The sequence below is a fragment of the Acanthochromis polyacanthus genome, chromosome 15 (assembly GCF_021347895.1).
Source record: "Acanthochromis polyacanthus isolate Apoly-LR-REF ecotype Palm Island chromosome 15, KAUST_Apoly_ChrSc, whole genome shotgun sequence".
Taxonomy (NCBI): domain Eukaryota; kingdom Metazoa; phylum Chordata; class Actinopteri; family Pomacentridae; genus Acanthochromis; species Acanthochromis polyacanthus.
The window spans coordinates 16193512-16221093 of NC_067127.1; the positions used below are offsets into that span (position 1 = coordinate 16193512).

The 27582-nt window shown below is 42.0% G+C and overlaps 1 protein-coding gene across 1 annotated transcript; it reads right to left on the reverse strand.

Moving 5' to 3' along the window:
* Positions 1 to 2259: 2259 nt before the first annotated feature.
* LOC110949292 (uncharacterized) lies at positions 2260 to 17263 on the reverse strand. The gene is made up of 15 exons (XM_051960366.1): positions 16256 to 17263; positions 13831 to 13931; positions 13450 to 13579; positions 13288 to 13337; positions 10881 to 10986; positions 10224 to 10382; positions 9440 to 9551; positions 9312 to 9364; positions 9021 to 9146; positions 8829 to 8926; positions 8576 to 8731; positions 8281 to 8477; positions 7256 to 7385; positions 4147 to 4340; positions 2260 to 3198 (listed from the first exon to the last, which is right to left on the reverse strand). Exons 1-15 carry the CDS (start codon positions 17112 to 17114, stop codon positions 2964 to 2966), a joined length of 2706 nt encoding a protein of 901 aa, XP_051816326.1. The 5' UTR covers positions 17115 to 17263; the 3' UTR covers positions 2260 to 2963.
* Positions 17264 to 27582: the final 10319 nt, after the last annotated feature.

Sequence of the window (27582 nt, forward strand, 5' to 3'; positions counted from 1 at the left end):
CTTAGACAGAAATCAGTCGGTATGTTTTGGACTTACCACCTGGATTACAACATTTTGCACATTAATCAGATAAATCAACCACAAGATTACATCAGTGATTACAGTTCAAAATGTGTTTTCCTCAGCTGTGGGTTTTCATTCAGTTATGCAAGATAATTGGTGCACAAAGCCTGCTTTGGATGAATTACAAGATCTAATCACAATCACTTCATAATAAACCCCAAGAGACATTGTTTTGGGTACACCAACTCAACACAATTGTGTGAAGAGTGATGGTGTTTGTACGCTTGCCAGTAGATGGCAGTGCTTCCTCACCTTGCTTGACCTGGCAGTGAATGCAGTAGGAATATACCAGAGACAAAGGTCAAATAACAGCGGTGTTGACCAGGAGAGGTCAACACATAAATATCTCTGGGGACTTTCTCAAGTGCCTAGTGCAGCTACTTAGTGTGAGATTTACCAGAGGAAAAGGCAGAAGTCCCATTTCCACTGCAGCGAAATGAAATCAAAAGCCCCGGGGATTTGACTCTGACCTTCCAAGCCCTCACTGCTCCTGAGTGATTACTGAAATATAAGAGGCTAGAAGGTGCAGGGCTCTATTAACTACATAATGCTTCACAGCGCAAAGCTACATTAACATTCAAATGTGGAACATTTTACATATATTAGTAATTATCTTCTGATTACCGTCTCACCAACTTGCTAATTAACCGTAATTCAGAGTCGTGTGGAGTTGATAGACCGTCACAGAACACAAAGGCTTTGACACAAAAACCGGGAGACACAATTGTTTCTGCATTAAGCAACAATCCTTTTGGACAGTGTAAACTAAATGCCAATCTTATTTGTTTAACGTTTAGTGAACAGGAATTCCTTTGGCTCGCTTCAGACCTGTATGCATTTTATTGGCTTGTGTGGGATTTGGGCAGGAAACCAGAGCTAATGCCCCCTCTCCCACTTCAAACGGATGCCAGGCACCCTTAAATGTCATGGGGTGGTTAGAGAGTTGAAGGAGGTGGGAGGGAGAGAGGGGGGATTGAGGAGTGAGAAGCAGGGTGAAAGAGAGAAATCCAGCCACACCGGACTCTCCTCAGAGCTTATCAGTGTGTGCTGGATGTAGCTTTACCGAGGCTGCTAAGGCAAACCAGATGCAGCGCAAGTTGCTCGGTGCCATTACGTGTCAGGTACAGCCTGGGTCAACCTGAGGCACCTTGATAGTGTAGGAAGAGGCCACTGTATACTTCAAACTCACTGCAGATGTTCCCGACTAGTGTACAGTTGAGGATCAGGTCCTGTGGTTCATCCTCCTGAGAAGTTTTGAAGGTTTCATGGTGTCACTTCAATTACTCACCCAGATGGATTTCTTCTGCTTTTTAGATTGACAACTCGCCGTGGTTTATAGCTGGAGTATCAAAGCCTGTGAGTGTGTGTTCTGGGCCATGTTGGTCACTGGGAATCCCATGGCGTCTTTCTACTCTTGCCAGCCGTGGTGTTTATAGGATTTTGTCTCATTTTCTCCAGTGTTAATTTATTTCCATGAAGGCAGCCATGACACATTCTCTCCTCTGCCTTCTGTCTCTGTGCGGCTTTGCTTTACTGAGCTGTGAATTTCTCTCAGCGTCTCTCAGTGCTGAGTGGAAGAATAGACCAGACTGACCTCAGTCGCTGCTACATGGTTATTTTGACAATGCCCGTAATCATCATAGTCGATTTCTCTCCTTCTCTTCCTCTCTGTGTGTCTCCCCTCCTTATCTCTTGAGTATCCACCCTGCTATTGCATTGTTTTGTGGTTTTGGATAACTTCTCACTGTATTGTTGTTCTTCCTGAGGTATGTCATTATAGCACATCTGTGTCACTGGGTAAACGAACATGTTGTGGCTTGGTCAGCTTCGATTTCCCATGCCTGTGACTAAGTCTTTCATATCGCCAGCTTGCCAAAATCATGCTCCTCCCCTGCCGGTTTGGCAACCAGAAAATGCCATCTCTCTCATCATCGGGATTATATGACGCCCATTTGGCTTTGATTGTAAAACCATTAAGACATAAACTGCTGGTGTATGATGGTGACTGACCTGTGACCTTTCTCATCAACTGACAAGCAAAACTAGTCTCATCACTTTTCCTCTCAGGCTCTTTGGACCTCAGGGGTCTGGGTCAGAGTTTGGTAGTGTTTGTGCTGTCTTTTCTGACGGACTCGCATGATCCACTGCCTCTTAACGAGGGAGAACAAGGCTGAGAAATGAGGCATTTCCGGGCCCAAGGGTTTATTCCTACAGCACAGTGGATTACATTGCAACTTACAAAGGGGAGACGTGACTCATTTTTAAAGAAACGCTCTGCCCTGAACACTGTTCCAGACCATCTTAGTGTCGGATCTGCAGAGAAAGCTTGCAGACAGGATGCAAAAGCTCGTGTTTTTACATTATGTCACATATTTTCAGATTTTATCCACTTCTATCTCTGCTTTAGAAGAGATGAGGCATTCAGAGTGCTCATCAGGCTTACATTGTTATTCCTCTGCTGGATGCTAAAAAAAAAACAAAAACGGAAATGCTTATCACATATCCAGTTGAGTGAAACTCTGTGAGGTTTTGTGGATCTTGTTTGTACTTTCCAGGTTCCCCATGACAAAAAAATAGATAATATAAAACACGGAGAATTCTAAATAGACAAAAGTGAATGTAGTCTTTTCTTGAGTTATTTGTTTTTTAAAGGCATTGCTCTGTGCAAACATTGAAACAATATCTGTTATACATTACTGCCTACCAAGAATAAAGTTATGTACATATGGTGTAAGACACAGTCATGACATTTCTAACTGAAAGACAACTGTCAACAGTCAGTGAGAAACATTTCACCACTACAATAAACATGTCCACATATGGAGGTAAAAAACCTAGAAGACTGCAGACTTTTCTCATCGCAATTCTCTCAGTCTTTTTTTTTCTCTTCCTTGTAATCATCAGATGGCCATCACCTTACGCTGTGGAGGGGTTTCCATGGTGACTGCATCTCCCTCTGGGCAGGCTGTTTGCACGGGATCAGGGCTGACCGTGTGCTGCAGGAACAGAGGGGAGGTGAGGTTGGATGGGGGCTGGCGAAGGACAACAATTTGAGCACTGGGTCCCTGCAGCAGGAGGTCAGCCAGCTCTTCCTGTGTGGAGTTGACCACTGGTACACCGTTCACCTCCACCAATCTGTGAGGTCAGTTACACACACACAGTCACAGATGCATCAAATACATTAAGACAAAGAGAGCAATTTTATAACCCCTGATGCAACATAAACTTTGTGGGTTAAAGCATTATTACATTTCAAGTAATGGAATTAATACAGAAAAATCATTTAAAGTATTTAAACCTTACAACTGTAAAACAGAAGGGAAAATTTTCTCTTAACTCCCGGCAGCATATTCACTGCAGGTAAAAGGCGGAACCCCAGTAATGCTTATTTAACAAGCAACAAATACTATCAACCAATTCACAAATCACAGAGAATGAAAGATCAAAACATTGCCTTTACATAGAGCTCATTCAAAAGGAAAAATCCCTTCATTAGTTTTTATTCATAAACACTCAGATAAAACTGACGGTAAAGTAAAAACCCTTTGTGTTTTTTCATTAGCTGTGTAAGGAGCTCTGGAACAGATGCTTTGATAAGTGAACACACACAGCGAGCCTGAGAGACTCTTTTCAGCTTCTGTGGTTCAGTCTCTGTACTGTCATGCAGACTTTTTCCTTGGCAGGATTGTTCCTGAGAGGGTGTCCACGGCACTATTTTTGTATAAGTATGTACATGTGTTTGTGTGCGTGTGTGCGACTCCTCTTGAGCTTGAGAGTCCTGTTTTCTTAGTATGTATGGACTTGCTGTAATGCCATAATTGCTTAATTATATGACGCTTTTATATCTGCTCCTTTTCACTCTCTTCTGAGTCCAAGTATTACATTACAGCGGTGCTTGTTTTGGGGCTAATATCTGATAGGTCTCCATAGCTACCAAACATAGAAAAATAGACTGATGAAAGGAAGGGGTGAGATGAGTAAGATACTAAATACCACTTTCACTAAGCGTGCGGGGCATCTGTGAACACAAATAATTGTCATTAATCTTGGATTCCATGCTTTTTGTTTGGGTTCTTGTGTTACCTGTCATCCACGCAGAGGTGAGAATTGTCCACCTTGACTACCACTAGTCCGCCTTCTTCCCTGTAGCGACATGTGAAGCCATAATGGCCATCAGGGCTCTGGTTCTCCTGTACAACCAGCAGCATGGCTGGAGACTGTGGTGACACCAGCTGGCTCAGGCTACCAATGGCCAAAGTCTTTTTTTGAGCTTTCTCCTGAATGCAGAAACAGAAAAAAAAACATGCCCAGATTCATATTTTAATTAATTTCTGGTGGATTCATGTAAGTTTCATGCCAAGAACAGAGATAAGACTGGTATTAGTTACCTTTCACCTAAATCGAAACTGAACTCTTTCCTCAAGGTCATTTTTTAGAAGAATTAAAGAGAGTTTTTGTTATTAAGTGAAAGAATCTTTGTCGATCCCCTCTAGCCATGCTTGAAGACATATAGAAATACTCCATTCTTATTAATAGTCTGTCAAATTTGGTTCTTTCATAAATAATTACCTGGTTGGACATTCTTAAAATGTCATCCACAGCTTCTTCTCTGAAAAATACAGAAATGTTCTTAATGTGTGGATGCAGGTTTCAAGCTTCCTCCTCATTTATGTCGGTTGCCTCTAAGACCCGCATTGGTTTCCAAACTGTGGCACTGAAACCTGAAACTAACTCAGTTATCATTCACTTAAGATAAAATTGTAACTTTATTATCTTTGCTTCTCAGAACAGAGTCTTAAAGATTACAGATACCAGTACATGGAAGTGCCCACGAGATAAAGGCTGAGGCTGCGTCAAAGCCAGGAGACCACCAAGATGTAATGATTAGCTTTGGAAGAGATCACACCACAAGTAGCTTGCAGGGATCAGAAATAACTTGTGAGTCCAACCACTGAATTCCAATGTTCCCTTATCCAGCCTCTTGGCATACTCCCCTCTCCCCCTGCATGGCGTGTGAATGCCTTGCAGCAATAGATGCCGCCTTGCCGGGGTCAGGGGTCAAAGCTAAGGCTTCTCTTTCTCCAGACAAGCGGGCCAGACAGGATATATCCACGGAAACGCAGCCGGAGCCCCTTGAGGAGCAGAGTCTAATACGCATCGTCTTCCCTTTTAGCTTGCTCAATATTGGACACACGCCAAGAACCCAAGGAATTTTCTCTTCATATTCTTCTTGTTTATCCACAAGATCTGATCAAATCCTTGCCTGCTTGGGCCAGACACGGGGCACATACCCCATATACACTCCAGACATAATGAATGGATGCTGCTTCTCAAGATCACAAAGGCCACTTGAGCCGAGAAATACTCTGTTTTCTTCCTGATACTGAGAAAAGATTAATATATATTGTATATTTCCGTAGCTACAGCGTGGTCTATGAAAGAACTTTGTTTCACCCACTGTGAGAAATGATTCTCTGACAGGCCACACAACTTCACTGTTAAGCAGAAGGGACTGTGTTTCATTTGCAATGATGGGTGTTAGCAGATGTACATCCAGCTCTGTCATTCTGAATGTGGACGCTGTGGCTGTTCCAGCAGCAGACATCTCTAACACCACAGATCTTTTGGGGAGGAAAATGGAGGACAGAAAAATGGGAAACAATCTGACCACACCGATCAACCGCAACTCCATTCATGAGTGTTTCTCTGTAAAAACTGAGAGACACCCTATCTGTTTCCAAAACTCAGGAACATGTCATGAGAAAGAGGTGGCAGATTTTTTTTCCCTCAAAACTCAATCCATCCTCAGGGAGCACATGAGACTAAAGAGTCAATAATTCTCCCAATTTCCCTTCTTTAATAGTCTGTCTGAAGTTTTTGAGTTGTCCAAGCTAAACTGCTTAGTTAAAGTCATTTCCGCCATTTGTTGTCCTTCCCCTCCTCCCTTCGCTTTCTGTGTGCCTCTGTTTCTCTTTTGCCTTCCCTCTCGCCAGCTTTATTGATGCTCTTCAGTTGCAATAGATCCTGGAGATTAGACTGGCAATGATGAAATATTTCCTTATTGTCTGTAATGCGGGGCAGCCTACAAGACCAAACACAAGGCGGTCTGTTCCTTATTTGAACAGCAGCTCTATCAGTTCCCAGGCTGCTCCTCAGCTCTGACCTGTGTGTTAACTCTGATTAGGTCATATGATAAACATTAGTGCTGCTGCTTTTCCCACAAACTCAGCACCTAAAAAAGCGTGGCCCCGGGGTGGCAACGTGACACGGGGCACCTTTCAAAGCTGAAGCCGCGTGTGTCCTTTCATGGCACCTCGTTAGGGCTTCTCCAACGGGATAAAAGAGCCACATTAAAAAAGAAGTTGGCTCCTCTGGGGATAGATGCAGATAGTTTTACACATGCTGGCCCAATTCTCCATTGCACTCTCCCAGTGGCTTTTGTCACACACATTCCATTGTTGGTATGGTCACAGGCTCTCGAATGTCAGCGCTAAACATCATTTTCTCTGAAAAAGAAGTGCATGTTCATCCAATAGACTTCATTCTCTCACAACGGGAATAAATGCGCAGCTTAGGGAAACAGAGTAGCCTGAATAGAGCATTGTGCTGTCAATCAGAGTATCAAAGTTAATAGATCATAATGGCGTCATGTATGGTCCTGCCACCTCCAGAAGCTGTGACCTCCTTTCCTAGTGTGTGTTCATTCAGCTGGACATTTAACTGAACTAATCTATGTTCAAACACATGTTCTGCAGATTAATTTATCCTCTAGGTCTCTGATTATCACAATATGGCTTTCATTAGCAAGGAAAAGGCCAGTTCCATGACTTGTTCTGATATGGCTAAAGACAGATGGAGGAAAGCATTTGCTTTGGCACTGTTTCCCCTAAAAATCACCAAATTTGACTCTGTTCTTTCTTCCATAGAAGTAGCATTTTATTAGCCCATACCGCACATGCCTCTCCCAATATCTAGGTTTGTTTTGGTACTAATATCGGCATGTCATTGTTTATTTTTAGCAATCAAAACATTGTCTGACTCAGACCATGCAGCTTTTCCCACATATTGGCATAACTGTGTTCACATGCTGTTAATAAAGCTCCACTGACTCAGCTCCAGGCTTTAAACGCACCAGTCAAATTCTGCAGTGTCGCAAATAATCAGTGAACAGCGTTAGTTTAATCAATAGTACCTTAACATAGCTTTCTTGTAAGACGTTTTGAAGGTGAGCCGCCTGTCGGTTCAGATGTACAATGGAAATTTCCTCCTTGAACACCTGGCAGTTCAGCTTCATCTTTTCCAAGAGACGAACCTCCAGCTGTCTGGATGACAAGAAACCACATTTCAGAAAAAGCCACATATTATGTTTACTATAATCAGCCCACATTACATAAAAATAAATGTAATTAAATTCCTGTTAAATTGTCAGGAGTTATTTGAATACATTTTGCTAACATCTCTAAAGTCTGCAAGTTTTATAATTCTGAGTTTTCTCATGGTACTGCACACATTGTTGCCTAACCAATATTTGTTTTGTTTTTTTTTATGGTAACTTATGGATCATGAAACTTTTGTTGTCTTTTTAACTACACTGGGAAGGGAGGATGAACATTTTGAGTAAGTGCTCCTCTTGCATTCCAAGAGCGAAGTCCTCCCTGTGGTCTTTGAGTAAAAACAGCAGGACACAGTACACCTGTAGTTATTGCCAGTACTGAGTATCTGTATTTGACTGGAAACTGAAAATGCTAAATATGTAAAATGCAATTTTATTGCACTGAAAGTATATAATTTAAGGAGAAATTTGTATTTGTAGAACCAAAATTTTGTGGCTGTGTCCATGTTTTAGCATAATTTCAGTGTTTGATTTTGAAGTAATGAAAAAATTATAGTATTAGTTCACACTGCTTTCCAAAAACTGCTAGACAATTTATATTCAATAACTGATTGCATCTCTCAGAACAATATGATCCAAGCCTTGACATACACAAACAGCATTTATAATGACATGTGAAAGTTTTAAACTGTGGTAAAGATTTTATGTAAACTTCAGTTGAATAAGCTTTGCAGATGGTTTGTTTTACCATCTTTACTCATTACTTTTTCACAGTACGAACACATGAAGGAGTGGAGTCTCCAGTTTGAGCGCCTTTGGTGGGTGGAAACAAGTTTTAATACATTGTTGAACAAGCTACTAAGTAACAGAGACAGTCCACGTACTTCTTCTTGTGAGCAGTGAAGTTGTTAATGTTGTCTCTGAGGGTCTGCAGGTTCTGCTTTTTGTCGTTCAGTTGGCTGTGAACCAGCTCCAGCTTCTGCTTCAGCTCAGCAGACCCAAGTTTGTCCACCTTCACATCTCCTTCCATGTTCTTTAACTCGGAGCAAAAAGCAACCAGGCCGTGGTGGAGCTCCTGGATCTTTACCAGGACAAAAAGGTCATTGGTAAATTAGTACAGTGTTTTGAGTTGTAGTACAAATATTAGTTTGTTGCATATTGTTGAACAGGGATATGGACCTGAAGGATGACATTCTGGAGCGAGTCAACCTGTTGGTTTAGTTCCCTGATTCTTTCTTCTTTAGCTGGCTGGATGTTTTTGTTGTTGCTGCTGCCATTTTCGCTGGAACTATTTACTTCTGCACTATTTTGGGCGGCTGAACCTGCTGGTTTGTCCTGTGATGCAAAATCATACAGAAAGCGTCTTTGTTGTCTGTGTTGGTATCTGGCATGCAGTGTGACCGTCTGAAATTGGTATATCTCAGAAATCTACCGTTTTACACAAGTACAACTCCAGCTGTCTGTTCTCCGACGATGATGATGTCAGCAAAGTCCCGATCTGCTGATCTAGTGAGAGCTCTTCAGGTGAACCTTAAATCACAGCATGTGTACAGTTTGTATATATACAGCATGTCTGTATTTTTATGAGAACTACATGGTGAGGTGTGCATAATGCACTGGTCACCTTGCTTTTCTTTCATTGTGAACAGGCTCTTATCTTCTGTCACTCCCAGCATTTTTACACAGGACTCCATGATTTTTCCAACCGTCGTTTCCTTTGGCGTTCTAAGATGAACTATTCGCTCCGATGCTGCAACACAACATTGATACAACAATCACAAGTGATGCACAGTAGATGCCTGATTTACTCTGAGTAGCCATTATCAATATAAAAACCAACACCCACCCTGTCATCATAAATTGGATATGCGATATTCACATCCACATCTACATAGTTTCCTTTTCAGCTACTCACCATTAATAGTAATCTCTATCAGATGTGAATTTCTCTGTGCCGTATTGTTGTTTCTGTAGTGGAAAAAGGCCAAGAGATTTTTAAAAATACTTTTCTTCCGATTGATTACTTTGTATAAACAGGTTTACCTGAGGGAACGTCGATTCATACTCAGGCAGCTCACATGAGGAGAGGACTTGGATTTGCTCATTGACCCCTGAACTGATGTGAATGTCTCCACATTATTTGGCCCTAAGGATTCTGTGCATATTCAGAAGGAAATATCAGTAAACATGTCATTCACATTGTACAATTGCAATTATCTAGTTCAACCTTTCAAAACCTGCTGGCAGATGTAAAAGGCATTTCTCAGATTTCAGACAGATGCTCAGCTTTCCAACAGTCCTTCAACTACTCATCTGTGACAGGCCATTATGTCAGGAAAATTAACCAAATCTGAAGTTAAAAATCACTTTATTCTGCATGTCTCATTTAAAATAAATGGTTTGTAATATCCAAATACTGTAAAAATGTGCTAATTTGATGCTCATCAGTGTAACTGTAAAATCATTAGTGACTCTACTGTGAACCAGTGAATGTGCAACAAAAATTCAGGAACCTTTCATTTGGCTGGGTTGAACTGCAGGCTGTGTTTACACATGACAGATTTAACAATTGAACCAATCTAAATCAAATTGTTTTCTTTCTTTCTTTCTTTCTTTCACATAATTGGTGCCATTATAATTATGACATACAGCACAAAGCACATTTCTGACTTCTCTCTTTCTCTAGCCGTTGTCGTGATGTTTCCATAGAGGCGCAGTGACAAAATGAGCCAACAGCAAGTAAAAAGATGAGATGAGCAAAAAACTCCCAGAAGGTGCTTGGGGTTCAGAGGGTCGATGTTGCCATGTTCTAGTTGTAAAGGTGTACCGAGCAAAGAGTCGATTCTCTGAGTGGTGGTGCTCGGGGGGTGAAGCTCATTATAGATGGCTGACAGCAGCTGCTCCCTGTCTGCCAGTGTGCTGATCTGGAGGATGTCCAGAGTGCTCACGTCCACTGAGGCTATGTCTGCTCCACACAGTTTCGCTTCTGGAAGACAAGCATTCAGTTCTACTCACTTCAAGAAATTTCAGAGAAGTACTTTATGACAAACATTTGAACAAGACCAGACAATCAGAAACAGGGCAGCTAATGATGAGTCAAGCTTTTTCTTTTAAAGTGGAAAATGTGGAAAATAAAATTGATGAACAGTGAACAAAAGCCTAAATAGAACTGATTAAAAAGGACCGGGTCATAACACAAATATTGAATATTTTAAATCAAAGCCAAAACCAAACCAAAATTGTAGGGTTAGGCTTTTTCTTTGCTTTGACATGTTGCAGGTTAAATATAATTAATGCAGTTATGGTGTCAGGTTTGATCTGCTCCTCTCCTTGTCTTCTTTTCATTTTAGCTCATTGACATTCATTAAGAATCGGTGTATTTGATCTGCAGTAAAGATAAATGGAACTGGCAGAGCATGCCTTGGCTTTTGGGCCATATGGCTTGGAGAGGAGACGATCAGAAGAATTTGAAAATGTGTTTTACCTTTGATGAAGGGGAGACATTTTTGCAGTCCAATACTGGTAAACCACTGGCAGACTTCTTCTGTGTTCAGCTCCTTTAGAGATTTGGCCTCTTGCCCTTTTCCGTCCTGAGGAGAAGGAGAGGCCACATACCTGCTGCTTGTATCAACTTTCTACATGAGAATGGAGCACCACGTGAAAAAAAAATACTAAAAATCACACTACAATGATCTCCTATATCATTATGGGATACACACAAGCAACATACGCTATACAACACTGTTCTAAATTATGAGATTCAGTTCTATCCAGCAGCATCTATAAGTTCACCCCTGTGCAGTATTAGTAAAATGAACGATTCAAACTTGTATCACCTCATGATAATTCTGTTGTTTTTAATTTCAAGTGTTGAATCTTTGATTACCTGCATAATCAAAAACAAACATGTGAGACAGGCAAAGATTCAATTTACAGGGCCAAAAGTAAAATCTCAATGCAACAAAAGTCATTACAAACTTGCTTCGTGAAATTTCTCTCATTTTTCAATATTTTGAATATCCACTTTAATTTCTCCTGCCAGGTTAGATCCTCCCGGGTATGAATTATACCAGTGTTGCACAAATCTCAAGAGAGGCATTCTGCTATTTTTCCTCATATTTCTTTTTAGCAGTTATTTGCTGGAGGGTGTTTATTGCCCAAGCTTACATTTTAAAATCTTCCAATGTTTTTCTCTTGGATCCAAAGTAAGGGTCATAGGTCATACTTGGTACATTTTTGTTTTCTTAGAGGCTCTTATGTGATTACTGCAGCATGTTTTATTTATTCCTGTTTCAGCCTCTTGAGACTAAGAATCCTCTCATTCAGTATTTTTGTCGTCCCCCGTACACATTTTGCATAATGCAGCTCCATATCAGCAGACGCCCACCTTCATGTTTTCCAGTAGGCTCTTGGCAATTGTTGCTGTGGTTCCTGGCCAGATCCACGTCAAATATCTCATCTATTTGGTTTCATTTTACCAAACAAAGTTGTTGCTAGTTTTCGTCAGGCTTGTTTGCATGTTGCAAGGTTATGTAAGCGTCTGATGTGTGCTAGTATGGCTCTACATATACCTCCTAACTACTGCTGCAGCTGTATTTCAGCTCATGTTCAGTAGCCGGCTGATGCTTTTGTACCAGTGAAGTCTCACAGTCTGTTTTTTTTTCTACTTCATACAGGTGCTTGCCATGTGGAGCCATGTTGCATTAGACTAAACCCAGGTTTCCAGAACTAAGAAATGTGGTGTTTACAAGATTTTTTATCTTGTTCAAGCAATTACCACTTTTGTTGCATTGTAGTTGTACCTTGGACCCTTGTTTTGTGTGTGTATTAACTTTGCCTAAATTGAGACCGTACCCTTCGGCCTAAAAATAATGACATTTTTAGAAGACAATACAACTTTGGAACTTTTCGGGTTTGTTGTGTAACTACCACAAATGTCTATTTTTTTATTTATTTTTCCAAAACTTAAATGTCAGCAAGTGTTGGGAACGGCAAAGAAAGCGTGACATGACGCACAACGAGGACTCTGACTCAAACTCCTGCATGCAAAAACCAGCGTAGTCAAGACAAAACATGATTAAATTCCAGACATTGTCTGTGTCACCGGTTTATTGGAAGTAAGTATGACCTTTTTGGATATATATGTTTGGACATATCACAGCAAATCAGCATGTTTGTATGTTTAACTGTAAACAAATGTTTATAAAAGACAAAGACATGTTTACTTTAGTGTAGAACCTAAACACAGATTTCTTTGTAATTGTGGCCTTAGTCACAGATTCTGTGTTTATGGTGTCCCTGGGAAGAAAACTACAATGTTCCCTCCTGCCAGCAGAAGCTTTACAAGGTGATTGTAGAGTGATTAGGTAAACTGATGTCAGAGGTCTGTCTTGTCTTAGAGATTTTGTCATTATGTTGTAAGACAGAGGGGCCTTCAGAAGAAAAACATCTTAGATCATAACACTCCAAAACCACATATATAATGCTCAATTTCAGCTGTTTTGTGGGACTCTAGTGTGGGGTGTGTCTGCTTAAAATACTCACTGCATTACTACCTGAATGACTCATCTGTGATTGATGGAGAGGAAAACAAAGCCGGTGATGATGCATGACGATGATAAGTGTCGGACCTGAGAGCAGTTTGCCTTTATACATTTTTTTTCTTTGCGTTTTTTTTGTTTCAGCCAACACATGGATCACTAAGGATACGAGCAATCTTGTTTGGCAAATCCTGGACACAAAGTCTAAAATCCTGAGACTATTTGCAGAGTCATTGCTTTGACAGATCAAGGGAGCTGGGAAATATAAACAGAGCATATTCTATAATTGCGGCAGCTCTGGGCTGTGTGCTGATGCCACCCTGAAGGCCCTGCTTTGATGATTTACAATACCTTCTCGGGGAAGTTTCCATTCTGATCCTTAGAATCAGGCATATATGATGCTGCAATAAAAAGCAGGAAGAAAAGCAGATACTTGTAAGGTTGAAGTATAGATTAATTGGAACAGCAGTGTTATGTAGAACATGCTTGTGCAAAAATATAATACATGCTCACCAACAGTTATGCGTCGCTGTCGAGTCCGCCCCTCCTCTTCCTTGAGTTGGTCTGTGGTCTGGGTTAAACCATGGAAAGTGGCGCTCCTAGTCAGTGAGTCCCCAAGACTGCACGAGCGGGTTATTGGCCGCTGTCACGTAAAACAGATTTCAGCTAAAAAAGCAGTCCTGTCTAATCAATTTCCAGGCAAGAAGCATTCTCGACTTCAAGAGTTGTAATACAAAGCCACAGTCTAAATCAGATCTGAATGTGTGTTGACAGTCTGTGGATAACCTTTAAATACATTAAAGGTGCAAGAGTGTGGCTCATGGTTCGAACATTCGATGTACAGGTTATACAGTATGACGAGATCGTGATGAAAGCTCTTGGTGACACCCATACCCTGTGGTGTGCAGGTGCGTCCATCGTGGCAGCATGAGGAAGCATGCAAAGTTCAGCCTTCAGCATGTCGGACCAGTTCAGATCTCTGCTGCTTGGGTCATCTGCATAGGAAGAGATCAAATAAATCAATAAGTGCTAAAGAGTTCATTCTAGTTAGATGTGTGTTAGTATGGGAAGCAAACTCTTCACCCTTCTAAGCTGGTCTGTTCTTATGAGTTCAGACCTTCTCAGACTTTTTCTGGTCACCAGGTCTGTTTGCAGTGCATTAGCTGGTGCTGATACTGGATGCAGCTAGATAGAGTTGCTGGGCAACCAGTCAGGCACAGTAAAGTCTGTCTGGTTGATGGCATGCCTCTTTGACAGCCCAAGTTCTTTCCCACAGAAAGCACATATTCTTGCATTTTCCAAATGTCACTTGGTCAGCGAGCAGATATCTTTATTTTCTGCTATCATAACAAGCAAGACGAATGAGGCTGAGAATATGACATCCATGCTAGGCCCTGGCTTTTTGAGGCAACACAAGGCAGTGATGCGATTGTGGCTACTTTAACTCTGAAGGATCAGGACCCCCTTTAACATTTAACAAACAGTAGTCTTTTGAAATAGTTTACCCAACAAAAATTTAGGCTAATTTCTTAAACGCATGTTTTTCATTTCAGGGGCCTGTTTCTGAAAGGCTGGTTTGACGTGGATGGGGGTTTTGATGGAGCCAAAATCGGATAACACAGTGTAATTGGTTTATGTGTGTCAGCAGTGGAATCCTGTCTGGGTCCTGGAGAGACAGTGGAGTACGAGGAGGGGGGCAGCGAGCTGGCACTCTCTTCATCACCTGGTTGGTCTGTGAGTCACTCTGTGGAGGATCATAAGTCTGGCCTGCAGCTAAGCAAATTCAGAACACACTCCATGCAAAACACAACTGTCCTGACAAGAACAGCCAACTGAGAAAAGCGATGACTCCTGGCTTAATGTGAAGACACGTAGGAGCAGCCTCTTCTCTAGCTGACCTCAGACATAACAGTATGTCTTTGAAATCCTGAGAAAATCACTTCCAGTCCATGACTCCTTTTCACCATGCATGGGAGAATGGGCACAAGATGGAGAGCTGTCTGAGAATGGTAGTGGAGGGTAGCGGTACGCCTCCCCTACCACAGCCCTGAAAAAAAAAATCCCAATCAAAACAAACGACAAGAAATGTTGGGCCGACTGAAGCACTCGGCCTGATGTTGCCTTAAAGGGTGAAATCACCACTAATGGAGAGATGACCATCACTCTGAGTTGGCTCAGTCAGGACACATCAAAACATTAGTAGGTTCTCTCACCCTTCAGTGTTTAGCACAGACAAACAGATTGCATCCTTGCATGCAGAGGCACTAAGCATTCCAGGTTTTGTGCGTGACAGCGTTTGACAACTAGCCACACACAGACGCACACAAGGTTAATGACAAAGCAAAGCTGTAGAGTCAGAACTTTTCAGCACATTTATGTAATGGATAGGCAAAAGTGATGCTTATCGTTTCCAGTATTATTGTCCTGCTCTGGTTTGAAAAGAAAGTAAGCTCTTTCAGAGACGACCAAGGGAGGAGAGCATGCTGAGTCACAGGAACCCAAAACCTGGGAACTGCCTGACCAGCCACACATGGGGAATACACACACAATGGCTAAAAAGGGATTCCAACAAAGGGGAACTTCTGCAACTCCCAAAGGAGGCGCTGGAGGTACTGTAGCCATGTCACATAATGACTGCAATTTCATCTGAATGAGTGAACCGAGATCAAAACGAAGAGGGAACACATGAGCTCAACAGCTGGATGAAGCAAATCATCATCTGGTGACATTTACTCTCACCTACAGTTTTCCTAAAGGCAAACAGAAAGGTTTGAATACACATACTTCAACAAAACTCACCCAGGTTGTGCTCAGTAAATGAAAAGAGATTTATTCCAGTGTTGCAGCTTCCCATGACAGAAGAAGAAACCAAAGCAGTAATTTGTATGAAAGAGTGACAATAAGTCTATCTTTGAAATAAAACAGAGGAGACACAGAAGCTTCATATGAGGCAGCTGAGATGGAATTTATATTAATATTAATTTACTTATTTACATCTCTGCTTTTCCTACTATATAGATGTAAAAAATGTTTCCAGTGAAAAAGGCCTGTTTTCCCTAACTACCTTTTAGTGAGACTTGTCTTTAGTGAGACAACAATAAATCTAAAAAATATCTAGATTTTGGTCATCTTTTAATCTTCAGTTCAGCTTTGGAGTTATTTTAAGGCATATATGACAAATCTAGCTCAGCTGCTTACAGTGTTTTTGCTTATCAAGGTTAACGCGTCTGATGTTAATCTCCTCATTTAACTATTTCCTGGTAAGAAAGCAAACTGCATTTTCGAGAAGTGTGCACTCCAACAAAACAGTCAGACTCACTTTTCTGAGGGTTCTCAGGCAGTGGAGCCACCTGGTAGCTGCTACAGAAGAACCCAGAATTTGTTTTCTTTGTATCCCCCTTTTCAACTGGTACAGCCTGACTTTGTTCCCCAACTCCATCACTTTGGCCTTCTTCAGGCTCAGCTTCACTATCACCATTGTCCTTCCCCTCAGCCAGGATGCATCCCTCCTTTGACTCTTCTGCCTCCACACTCTCCGTTTTGTCCTCATAGCTCTCCTGGTCATCAGCAGCAAAGCTTCCGTCACTCTCAGATGTTTGTGCCACACTTTCCTCTGAGTTTATTTCAAAGAACTGATAATCATCCACCACATCAGAGGGAGTGGGTGGGATCAGATTGATGACAGGTGGTGTCAGGAGGCTTCCAGAAGCAGGCGTGCTATCAGTGCCGCTCTCATACAGCAACAGGTCTTCCTCTTCTTGTTCATCATCCTCTCCATTGCTAGGAGTCAGTGCTGCTTCTGCCTGGGGCTGTATAGGCAGTGAGGACAGAGGCTTCAACCGTTTCTTTTTCAGAGCCCTTGTGCAGGCCAACACAGAGCTGGCTGAGCGGGCCACGCTGTTCCTCGGGATCAAGGGGTCCTCATCAAACAGGCTGAAGCCGGTGTTAACTATCCCCAGATCCTCCACTGTAATCTGGATAGCCTCCTTCTCACCTGATCCCAGTTGATCCAAGTGTGGATGCAGAGGGCCTCCGTTAATCTCCTTTTCCTGCTCCTGCAGAGGATCCTTCTCACCGCACAAACACGAGCAGCAGAGCAGCCTGCGTGAAAAACGTTGAGCGCTCTTCCTCCACTGGCGCCTACGAGGCCGCTGTGTCTCTCCAGTTGCACTTTCCATAGCACGGGCTGTCCAACTGTACACCGACTATACTGCTAAACACGCCATTTTTCAATTGAATCAGGTAAACCTCTGCAGACTGAGAGGAAGATAAACAACCATCCAGTCCTCTGGGATAAAATATTGCTCTGTGATTGTGCAAGCCACAGCATCTGCGCACAACACAAACACAAAGCTGTTGCATTCGTTGCTTAGGAGGGGAGTAAAAAAAACAGCCCAATTCATGCTCTTCAGGTCAGGTGAACACTTGAAATGAATGCTAGCATTAATCAACATGCTTTGATATGATAAGCAGCATCATTGCAGATGCACTCTGGTTTCAAAAGGCTCTAACAAGACAGCAGCACCCTGTAAAACATATATAGATAGTGACAAGAAAGGATAAAGTGCCAAAAACAAAAGCAGCAATGCATTTGTAGGAATGCACAGCGTATGTGTGCAGTTTTGCCCATGCATGACCGTGCATGTGCCAGGACATTGTGTTATTTTAATACAAGTCGGTGTTTAATTTCTCTGGGGGTCATCTGTCGGGGACTTACAACGTGTTTGGAATCAGGTGAGAATATGGGCTGGCAGATGCTCATACAACCCCTATGGCATCAAATGACATTTCCTTCATTCCACAGGCCCGGTCCTGTTCTCTGCTACTTGATAAACCATCCAGCATCGGCTTTAAACCATTTCACTGCACCACCCACATTGAAGTCTTGTATGAAAAGATGATATCCAAGCTTTTTTCTCACGCCCATGAAGTGACAGTGGAGTGATGGGAACGATTATTTCTCACCAGTATCCACCTCTCATCTTGCACACTCTCTTTGGAGTGACAGCGAGCTGCTACTGTTGCTTCTTTAACTATGCCATTTCTTGCCTCAGTGTCTTCCGTTTCTACCCCCATCAGCGTGTACTTCTCCTTTGGAAAATTAACAAGCCAGTTTTCAAAAGGCAAGATGTTTACCTGCCTACAAATCCAGATTAATGTCTTAAGGTTTTAAAGTTACTCTGCATATCTTTCATCACTCATAAAATGAAGTGCCAGTGCATTATATTGCCCACATTCATATGGCAAACTCTGTTTTAATTACAATCTGCCAGAAAGGTTGCCTTAATTGGATTTTTAACTACATTGACTATTTTTTCCCAAATAAAAGCTAACCTCAGACACAGTAACTATTCTCAAATTAGGCTAAACAATTTGTTGGCATGCAGTGCTGTAATTTCTGCATACTGGCAGCAGATACAAACAAAAGTTGTTCACTGCATTTTTCTAAACACCCTGAGCTTTTCAGGTAGTAAAGTTCCAGAGAGACTTTGTTGCTAGGCACATATTACAACGCCTCGAGGTGATTTCAGTGGGAGGCCAGCTGACTATTGACAGACTTAGTGAAAGGCTGAAGACTCTTTGTAGTGGGGTGAAAAGTGCTTTTATACCCATGTCACTCAGAGATCCACAGGATGGTTTTCACTGGAAGAATAGGTGATGTGAAACGAACAACCTGACCTCAGCATTGCTGGCAGAAACTATGAGTTTGGTTTAGCTCAGATTTTAGTATGATGGCAAAGCTAAAAGGCCAAGATGCAAGCTGAGAGCTAAAGGACTTGAGGAGAGGTAAAGGAGGGATTAGAAAAGGGAAACCTGCAATCCGTTTTAAAACCACTACAAGCTTTTTTGAGGTTTAACCATTCAAAAAATATACAATAAATGTCAATACTTTGATTGAGAAGTGCTGAAAACAAGTTCTTTTTTTGCTTTTTTTAAAAAAAAAAAATCAAAACACTGTGCAGCACTAAACGGAGGAATTTAGGTCTGTGACATAATCCCTGTCAATACTTGAAGCCCAACAAAGGGTGGCAGTAGAGAGCAAATACACACCACTGACAGGACATAAAACAGAAACCACTACTTCTTAGAAAGACCTCCACTGGTATTCGCAAGTCTGGATAAAGTTAAACCACACAAGTGCTTTTCATTCGCAGTCTAGTGAGGCAGGCTTTCATGATATCTTGATCTGGTATTTGCAAGAATATCAAGTTTTGTCATAATCCTTTTTACATGTTGTTTGAACATACATAAGCAGTAGGGGAACGAAAAGATATACGTAGGATTAATGCTCCATCTCCTTTATGAGGGTTATGTTTGAAATTAGCTGAAAGTCTGCAACCTTACCGGCAGACTTCTGAAAAATGAATTCCTTATGATAAATGCTGAGAGACAGTGTAGGTGACGGAGCAGACAAAGATAAATGCCTCACAGCTGCTGTAGCCTGGGGCAATTTGTAGGCGCGATGGCTGAGACAAGCATGGAAACCCAGCAGTCTCCAGTATCTGAGTGATGAAATAAATTCTAAACTATTCTAATTATTTTTTCTTTAACTGAGCCTCTTGGGTTTGTTTGACTTTCTGCTTGCATTTACAAACTTACATCAATGGACCTCACTGCAGCCTGTGTGTTAGTCTACATGTCCAGACATAGGTCTGTGAGTATCTGAGCATGCTCCGAGAGTGTTTTTACTGGTCTCACAACCAGAGAGTGGTAAACTCTGGACAGCCCAGAGACGGCTGTGCGGCCAACATCAACACCAGCCCTCGGCTCTGGGAGGGCTCCTCTCTAAAACACCCTCACCTCTCGCTCAGCTGCAGCACTGTGAAACATGTTGAACATTTCCTGTGACAGTCATGTTTCCATAGGCATCAAGACTCTGCGTCCATAGTCAGCGGTGGGTTCTGTGGTGAACATGACCCTGTTTGGTCATAGGGAGAACTCACACAGGCACACACACCCTGACAAAAAAAGAGAGAAGAAAAAGAGGCTTTTTCTTCGCTCTGAATCACAGAAGAGGAGAATGCTTCAACCAGGCTGTAATTGCATTTGCTAAACAAGGCAGGAGCGTGAGTCACTTTCCAGAGGCAAGGAATGTCACCTCGTCCTGTGAAATCAGGAGGAATGGAGGGAATTACTACTTCAGAATAACATCCACTAACCTCTTTATATTGTCAAGAATGTTGAGGAGCCACAGGGGGCCAAACAAGGCGGCAGCACGCAGCAGCGAGGGGGGTCTACAAAAATAAGCATATTCAAACTGAGGATGTTTAGTTCCTGAATCAACACATCTCGAATCCAACCTTTTCACCACCGAGTTCCTCTTCAGTAGATGCGTCCATTTTGCTTACACAGACCTTCCTGTTTGTGCTCGCCACCACCAAACCTCTTGGAAGTTGTACCAAGTGTGCCAAATATTTGCAGTTTCCCTTGCGGCTGATACCTAATAGCATGAGAAAAGGAGTTCAGAGGAGGGGGGAAGAAGAGGGCAGTGACCTTGAGAACTTCTGAGCTGAACTTTCCCCTCCATTCCCCCCCTCACCAGCCAGTACGCCTCTCCCTAATCAATTACTGTTGGCAGTCAGGAGACCACCAATGATTAGCAGCAGCAAGGCAGACATGGTTTGGGGGTTGGAGTGTGGGAGGGTGACGCGTGGGGGGGAAAGAGAGGAAAGAGGTTCTCTAAATGGCTTTGATCAAAACCCTGCCTCAAGAAAAGCGTAATGCATACCCCCCTGGTTTAAATGACCCTTGAAAAGTTTTATTTATCTATGAGAATGAAAGATGACATCCTTTTGTATTTTGTCTCTCAGACTGTCGCACGTGAGCAGACAGCTGTAGATCCCGAATATTGTTTATGCTCGCAGTAGTAGACCAACCGAGACTGACAGGCTCAGAGACAACAACACAGGAACACCACACATAAACACAAACCTTTTTTGTTGTTCAGGTCTTTGAAGAAGGAGGGAAATAATTTACAGGCTGCCTTTTTTTATGAGAATCTGTGCTGTTCCCACGCCCAGTGTGGCAGGAAAGCTCAACAAAATCATTTGTCTTAGATTGGCTGATTGGCTGGCTGGAATCTGAGTGTGTCTTTGACGGTAATGGAGATTTAATTTGATGAGAGGAACTCTCCCACCGCACCCACCCACCCACCCCTGCCCTCCTCACACTTTTACTCGTTTGCTCGCTTTTTCCCTCCATCTTTGATTCAACCGACTCTCCTTTAAGTGCATAGGTTTATCTTTTTTATGGAGTGAAAGTGAGGCCCGCACTCCTGCAGACGTCAGAAATGTTTGTGCCATTAATTCTTCCTGCTTGTTTTATGGTTTAGCGGTAAGACAGCAAGAGACAGTCTATGTGTGAAGGGGAGATGAGACATATACACAGACAGAAAGATTAAATAAAGAAAGATAAAAGAGGAAAAAGCATAAAAGAGAGAAGATATGAAGCAGAGAGTGGGGGATACAGCAGCTCTGACTCCAGACTGCAGCAGGCTCACACAAACGTGCTTTACAAGTTGTGGCTTCCTCTGGAGCTCTCTGTGGCTAGCCCTTTCTCCAAGTCTCCCTCAACACAATTAATGGCATTATGAACACCACTGGAAAGCTTTGCTAAACAGTTGTGTCTGTGATTTTCCCATGGGAACACCATTTTGTGTGGATGCCAAGCACTCTGAAGCGATACAGTTATCTGTTCCCACTGATGTCCTCCTTCGGGACTTGCGCTGCTGAGATAGCTTTGAGAAAATAAAGCGAAATCAAATTAAGCTTCATTAATTTCAGAGCCAACAAGAATTATCATGATACATCGCTGAGTAATGCATGCTGGACTCTGACTGCCAGTTTTGGAATCTCTTCTGTTGCATTGTTTTTTTGTATTGCTGAGTTTGTCTTTGTCATGAGATGTTTTTCATAGTCAGACAAGTATGGTCACTGTGATGTCCACAGCCAGAGCATCTGAGCCTCATCAGGCAGGCATTTAAAAGCTGCTGTCATGGGTATTTAGAAAGGGGTGGACCAAGGACAAAGGCCCACTATTGGCAACTTGTCCACTTGTAGCCCCTTTGAGGTTTCCTAACGACGCCTGTGCCCTCATAGAAATCACTGCAAATTAATTTTAACACTCAGTGAAAAGACAGATTAGTGCCGAGAGGATGGCACAAAGGGTGTTAAATATGGCGAGCAGCATGCTGGACCACAGGCCAGGCCTGGGACACATTACTCACAGCTGCCAACACTGACCTATTTTCACCAAACCAGCGTAAAGTTTTTTAGCATCATCTATTGTGCAGAGTCCTTGCAAAGCACACCATTGAAGTCTTATCTGCATGACCCCCTTTGGACACGGTGGCCTTTGATGCCTCTCATAAAGGCAGTGATGGGGGTTTAATTAAGTGTGGCAGGTGATTAGATGGTGCATATTTATCTGAAGGGTTCAGGGCAGATGTTGCAGGAGACAACCGGGGGGGAAATAACTCTATAAAGAATACAAACAAGGACCCAAACTATTGTGGTGGAGACTTCAGTGACAGACGTGACCCTCTCTCTTAAAGCAAAAGAGAAAAGTGATTTCAGATTCAATTATCTTCTATGCGGGAGGAAACGGTGAGCAGATGGCAACAGTAGTCACCATGATCAGCGCTGTTCACAGACATCTTTTCTTTGCAACAAATTTACCGTGGCCCCATGAGGTTTTCATTGAAGTGTTAGCACTAGGAGGTGAAGCTTGCCAAGAGGTCAGTGGCATTAAAGACGTGACAGAGGTCCAAAGCATCAGAATATTTTATGTAACTCCATCAGACACTGTGCATCCTCTTGTGAAAGATTTGCTTTGTCTACTTGCATTTTGTCAGTTGCATTTTTTTAGCCAATGTTTCCTTTACAATATGTTTTACAGTTTATGTTGAGCAAACATTGACATGCTCAGCCAACATCAATGCATGTTTTCTAACCTGTGGGTCAGGGTGGAAAAAATGATCCTCTGCCGTGCTATGAAATAACGATAACTACCCAGCTGCAAATTACAGGGATTTGTCATTGTTTCTGATTTTGATGACTAATTTATAATTTGCACAGTTCATGGGAGAAATGTGTGAAGACAAAGACTTGGAGGCAAGTCTGGATTCGTCTGCTGGCTCCAACTATCGGAGCAGAGTGAGAAAAACATTTGAATGTTGATCAAGTTTTTTCACACAGATAAATTACCTCCATTTAAGGGTACATAAATCGGATCTTTTTGGAAAGGCAGTGACCCCTCTAAAAGAGCGCAGGCTAAACTTCTGATTAGATTCATGCCATGGCTGAATGAGAAGGGAATGTGTTTACTTTTTGGAAATAGCCATGAATAAAACAAATGGGACCAGAGAGAAATCCTGAAACTTCTTGTGACTAAGAAGAAATAAAGAAAGATCCTGAGGGTTCCAACAGATGAGCTATCTAGACAACTGTAAAGTGAGTTACAGTTGTTTATGAAGCAGTTATTACACTGTGTTTAGTCCTACTGTATACTGTAAAAGTATAGCTCTGGTTGGCATGTCTTTAGCAAGAGGCTAAAACTAATAAACAGGGGCTGAAATATAAACAGCAGCCCCACTTTTCAGTCTAGTGCTTATTGTGGATTGTCACTCATTATTTGGTTGCATTCGATGATGTCTGCATTGCCATATGTCCATAGACAGGCGCTGAGGAGTTTCCAGATCTCAAGAATGCATATAAAAAAGGCAAAAATCCTGCTCTGTGCCTGGACTAATTGTCCTTCTTAATTAAATCCAATGGTAGTATTAAAAATATAATTTAAATAATATGCATTTTTGTTACAAAGGTCATTTTGTTGCACATCATTAGGCAATAAGAGTGATCACAGTTAAAGAGAAAAGGGAACAACAGGCAGATACATTTTGTACACCACTATTTAGCTGGGAACAAATCTAAAAATAATGCAGCACGTCATGGAAGACATTTGAGCCTGTCTATCCACCTCACTGTACCAACCTGTCTGATTAGTGCAATTTGTTATATAATATCTAAACATGAAATACACTGTGTGCTCTCACATCTGATGTGTTATTATGCTTTTCCTCTCACTGGCATATTTGTCTTCATTTACCTCTTAAAATCTCAAGACATTTGTTTAATTTGCTATGTTTTTAAATGTTATACCATATTTACATGCTGTATCCACACTCTGTGGCTATATATGTTTGCATATTTATCTGTATTTACACTACCAGTCAAAAGTTTGGACACACCTTCTCATTCAATGTTTTTTTCTTTATTTTTACTACTTTCTACAATTTGGTACATACTGAAGACATCAAAACTATGAATCAATATATATGGAATTATGTAGCAAACAAACAATTGTGAAATAACTCTAAATATGTTTTATATTTTAGATTCTTCAAAATAGCCACACTTTGCTCCATGAGCTTCATGAGGTGGTCATCTGAAATGGTTTTTCACTTCACAGATTGAGCCTTGTCAGGGTTTCTTGCCTTCTTAATGCAGTTCGGACCAGCTGTGTTGTGCATGAATCAGGTTGATACACAGTTGACAGCCCTATTTGACAACTGTTAGAATCCATATTATGGCAAGAACCAATCAGTTACGTAAAGAGAAACGACAGTCCATCATTACTTTAAGAACTGAAGGTCAGTCAGTGCAAAAAATTGCAAAAACTTTGAATGTATCCCCAAATGCAGTCGCAAAAACCATCAAGTGCTACGATCAAACTGGCTCACATGAGGACCGCCCAAGAAAGGAAGACCAGAAGTCACCTCTGCTGCTGAGGATAAGTTTATCAGAGTCACCAGCCTCAGAAATCACATCGTTAACAGCACCTCAGATTAGAGCCCAGATAAACGTCACACAGAGTTCTAGTAGCAGACACATCTCTACATCAACTGTTCAGAGCAGACTGTGCCAGTCAGACCTTTATGGTCAAATAGCTGCTAAGAAACCACTACGAAGGAAAAGCAACAAACAGAAGAGATTTGTTTGGGCCAAGAAACACAAGGAATAGAGAATAGACCAGTGGAAATCTGTGCTGTGGTCTGACGAGTACAAATTTGAGATCTTTGGTTCCACCCGCCGTGTCTTTGTGCGACGCAGAAAAGGTGAACAGATGTTCTACACGAATGGTTCCTACCATGAAGCATGGAGGAGGAGGTATGATGGTGTAGGGGTGTTTTGCTGGTGACACTGTTGGGGATTTATTCCAAATTGAAGGCACAGCATCCTGCAGCGACATGCCATCCCATCTGGTTTGCATTTAGTTGCAACATCATTTATTTTTCAACAGGAAATGACACCAAACACACCTCCAGGCTGTGTAAGGGCTATCTGACCAAGAATGAGAGTGATGGAGTGCTGCATCAGATGACCTAGCCTCCAGAGTCACCTGACCTAAACTCAATCAAGATGGTTTGGAATGAAGTGGACCACAGAGTGAAGGCAAAAGGGCCAACAAATGCTCAGCATCTCTGGGAGCTCCTTCAAGACTGTTTGAAACCATTTCAGGTGACTACTTCATGAAGCTCATCGAGAGAATGCCAAGAGTGTGTAAAGCAGCAATGAAAGCAAAGGGTGGCTATTTTGAAGAATCTAAAATATTTCACACTTTTTTGTTTGCTACATAATTCTCTATGTGTTCATTCATAGTTTTGATGACTTCAGTGAGAATCTACAGTGGAAATAGTCGTGAAAATAATGAAAAGCCATTAAATGAGAAGGTGTGTTGTCCATTTCTCACAAAGACACGCTGCTAATGAAGGTCTGGGAGTGCAGATGCAGGATCCCACAAAGGCCACCTTTGAGAACATAATATCACAACTAATCAGCACCTACAAATGGCTTCAGCAAAACTCTGTAAACACAATGGGATCAAATGTACTGTACACTTATTAATCACATGTGACAAGCATCAGTGTTCTTGCACACTGCCAACATTTGAGGAAGCGAGTCACTGATCCTTTAATTTCACAGATTGATGTGATGACGGCAACCTGAACCTTCCTGGCAGCTAAATTAGAAAATGTAGCACAATAGTTGCTCATTTCCCGCTCTGAATGGACTTTTGAAATCCTCATCCTGTCGCTTTTATGAGAATTTGCATGACACAAGGTACTGTTCTTTGGAACATGCAATGTCCTTTTTTTGTAGAAATGACATTTTTGTCATTTTGCTCAGGAAATGAAGTTCCTGGAAATGCTTTGTCTGATGGTTTATTAATTTAAAATGTCTTTCTAAGGAAGAAAAACCTCATCAGATCTTGATTTATCTTGTTGTCGGCAACCATGTAAATGATACATACAGATTTTAAGGTGGAGCAGCCAGTCCACTGGTGCACTTTGGAGATCACTTTGGTATGTGTTCTAATTTAAAGAATAAATTGAGAACAGTTCTAAAAAATTAATCTAATCCCTTAAACCACATGCCTGTAGACTGCTGCCACACATATAATCTCCTCTGTCCTCTGTGCTGCTGGGGTGTGAGAGAGGAGTATTTGTGTTCTTTTCTTCCAGTGCTGACGGTCTTCTCAGGAGGCCATTAATGCCGAATGTCTAGTCACGCTAGACAGCAGCAGGCTGTTTTAGTACTCAGGTTGCTGAAGGTTGCTCCCTCACCTTGACCCCAGTGAAACAGGAGATCTTGAATACGGTCTTCCCCCATTTCTTCAAATAGCAACATCGGGGGTTTCTACACCAGTAGTCAAAGCACCTGGAAAACAATTATTGCTGTGTATTCATTAGAGCGCACACTTACAGTATATCTATCTAATTTTCCATTGTTTATTGTTCCTTTCTTTTTTGTCTTATGCCTTTTCTCTCTGCTTACACTGGCTGTTATTTGAAAGAATATGGGGTTAACCCTCTTGCTCAGTATAGCCGTCTTATATTCCGCTGTTTGTTGTATCAGCAATAAACTTTGGGGTCATTTAGAGCTATAGGAACATGCATTTATTACCACACACATTTTTCTGTGATTTTTGTTTTAAAAAAACTAAATAGAAAGGAGACATTCATCAGCTGTTAGGCAACCACCTTGTAGAGATGCTGCTATCAGCACTGTTAAACAGAGTCTCGACAATCAGTCTCAATGTCTCCCTCAGGCTGTTTGGGAACCAGACTCACTACAGCTTCAACATATTGCCCAGCTGTCTAGTAGATGGCAGCTCAGACTGAGGGTCAGCTTAGGGGTCAAAAGAAGTTAACAGGTCCATTCGGCAGTCTGATTAGGACTCGCACTCTTTCACAAAACCATGTCCCCAGCAGCCCCCTCGCCTCATCCCGGGCCTGGGTGGAATGCCGGGGAATCTGATGGCAGACAGGAAGTCCTTATTGTACTAGTGCAGAGATCCCGGAGCCAGACAGCATACAGGAGCGATGTCATCCCTGGCCGGGCCAGGCATATCTTTGTGCTTGCTCACCGCGTAACAAAGACGTAAATAAACACTGTTACCCCCACTGGTCTTCAACTGTCATTTCAATTAGGCAGAGTAGTGATCGAAAGCCGTGGTCTGTGTTTTTCCCAGCCATGCCGTTACCTCTGACCCCTGCGGCTCGTGCCTGAGGTGATTTTCTTTATTAGTCCATGGGGTCAGTATTTAGCCCCATAGCCATCAGTAGCTGGCTTAAATCTGCAGAGT

Bases quoted from the DNA above. Each gene is read 5' to 3' on its own strand.
- LOC110949292 (XM_051960366.1), bottom strand. From the start codon at position 17,114: ATGGAAAGTGCAACTGGAGAGACACAGCGGCCTCGTAGGCGCCAGTGG. The intron at 10,383-10,880 runs GTAAAACACATT...CTTGTCTTCCAG, and splicing joins ATGTCTCCCCTTCATCAAAG to AAGCGAAACTGTGTGGAGCA. The intron at 8,478-8,575 runs GTCCATATCCCT...GTCCTGGTAAAG, and splicing joins TCCAGAATGTCATCCTTCAG to ATCCAGGAGCTCCACCACGG.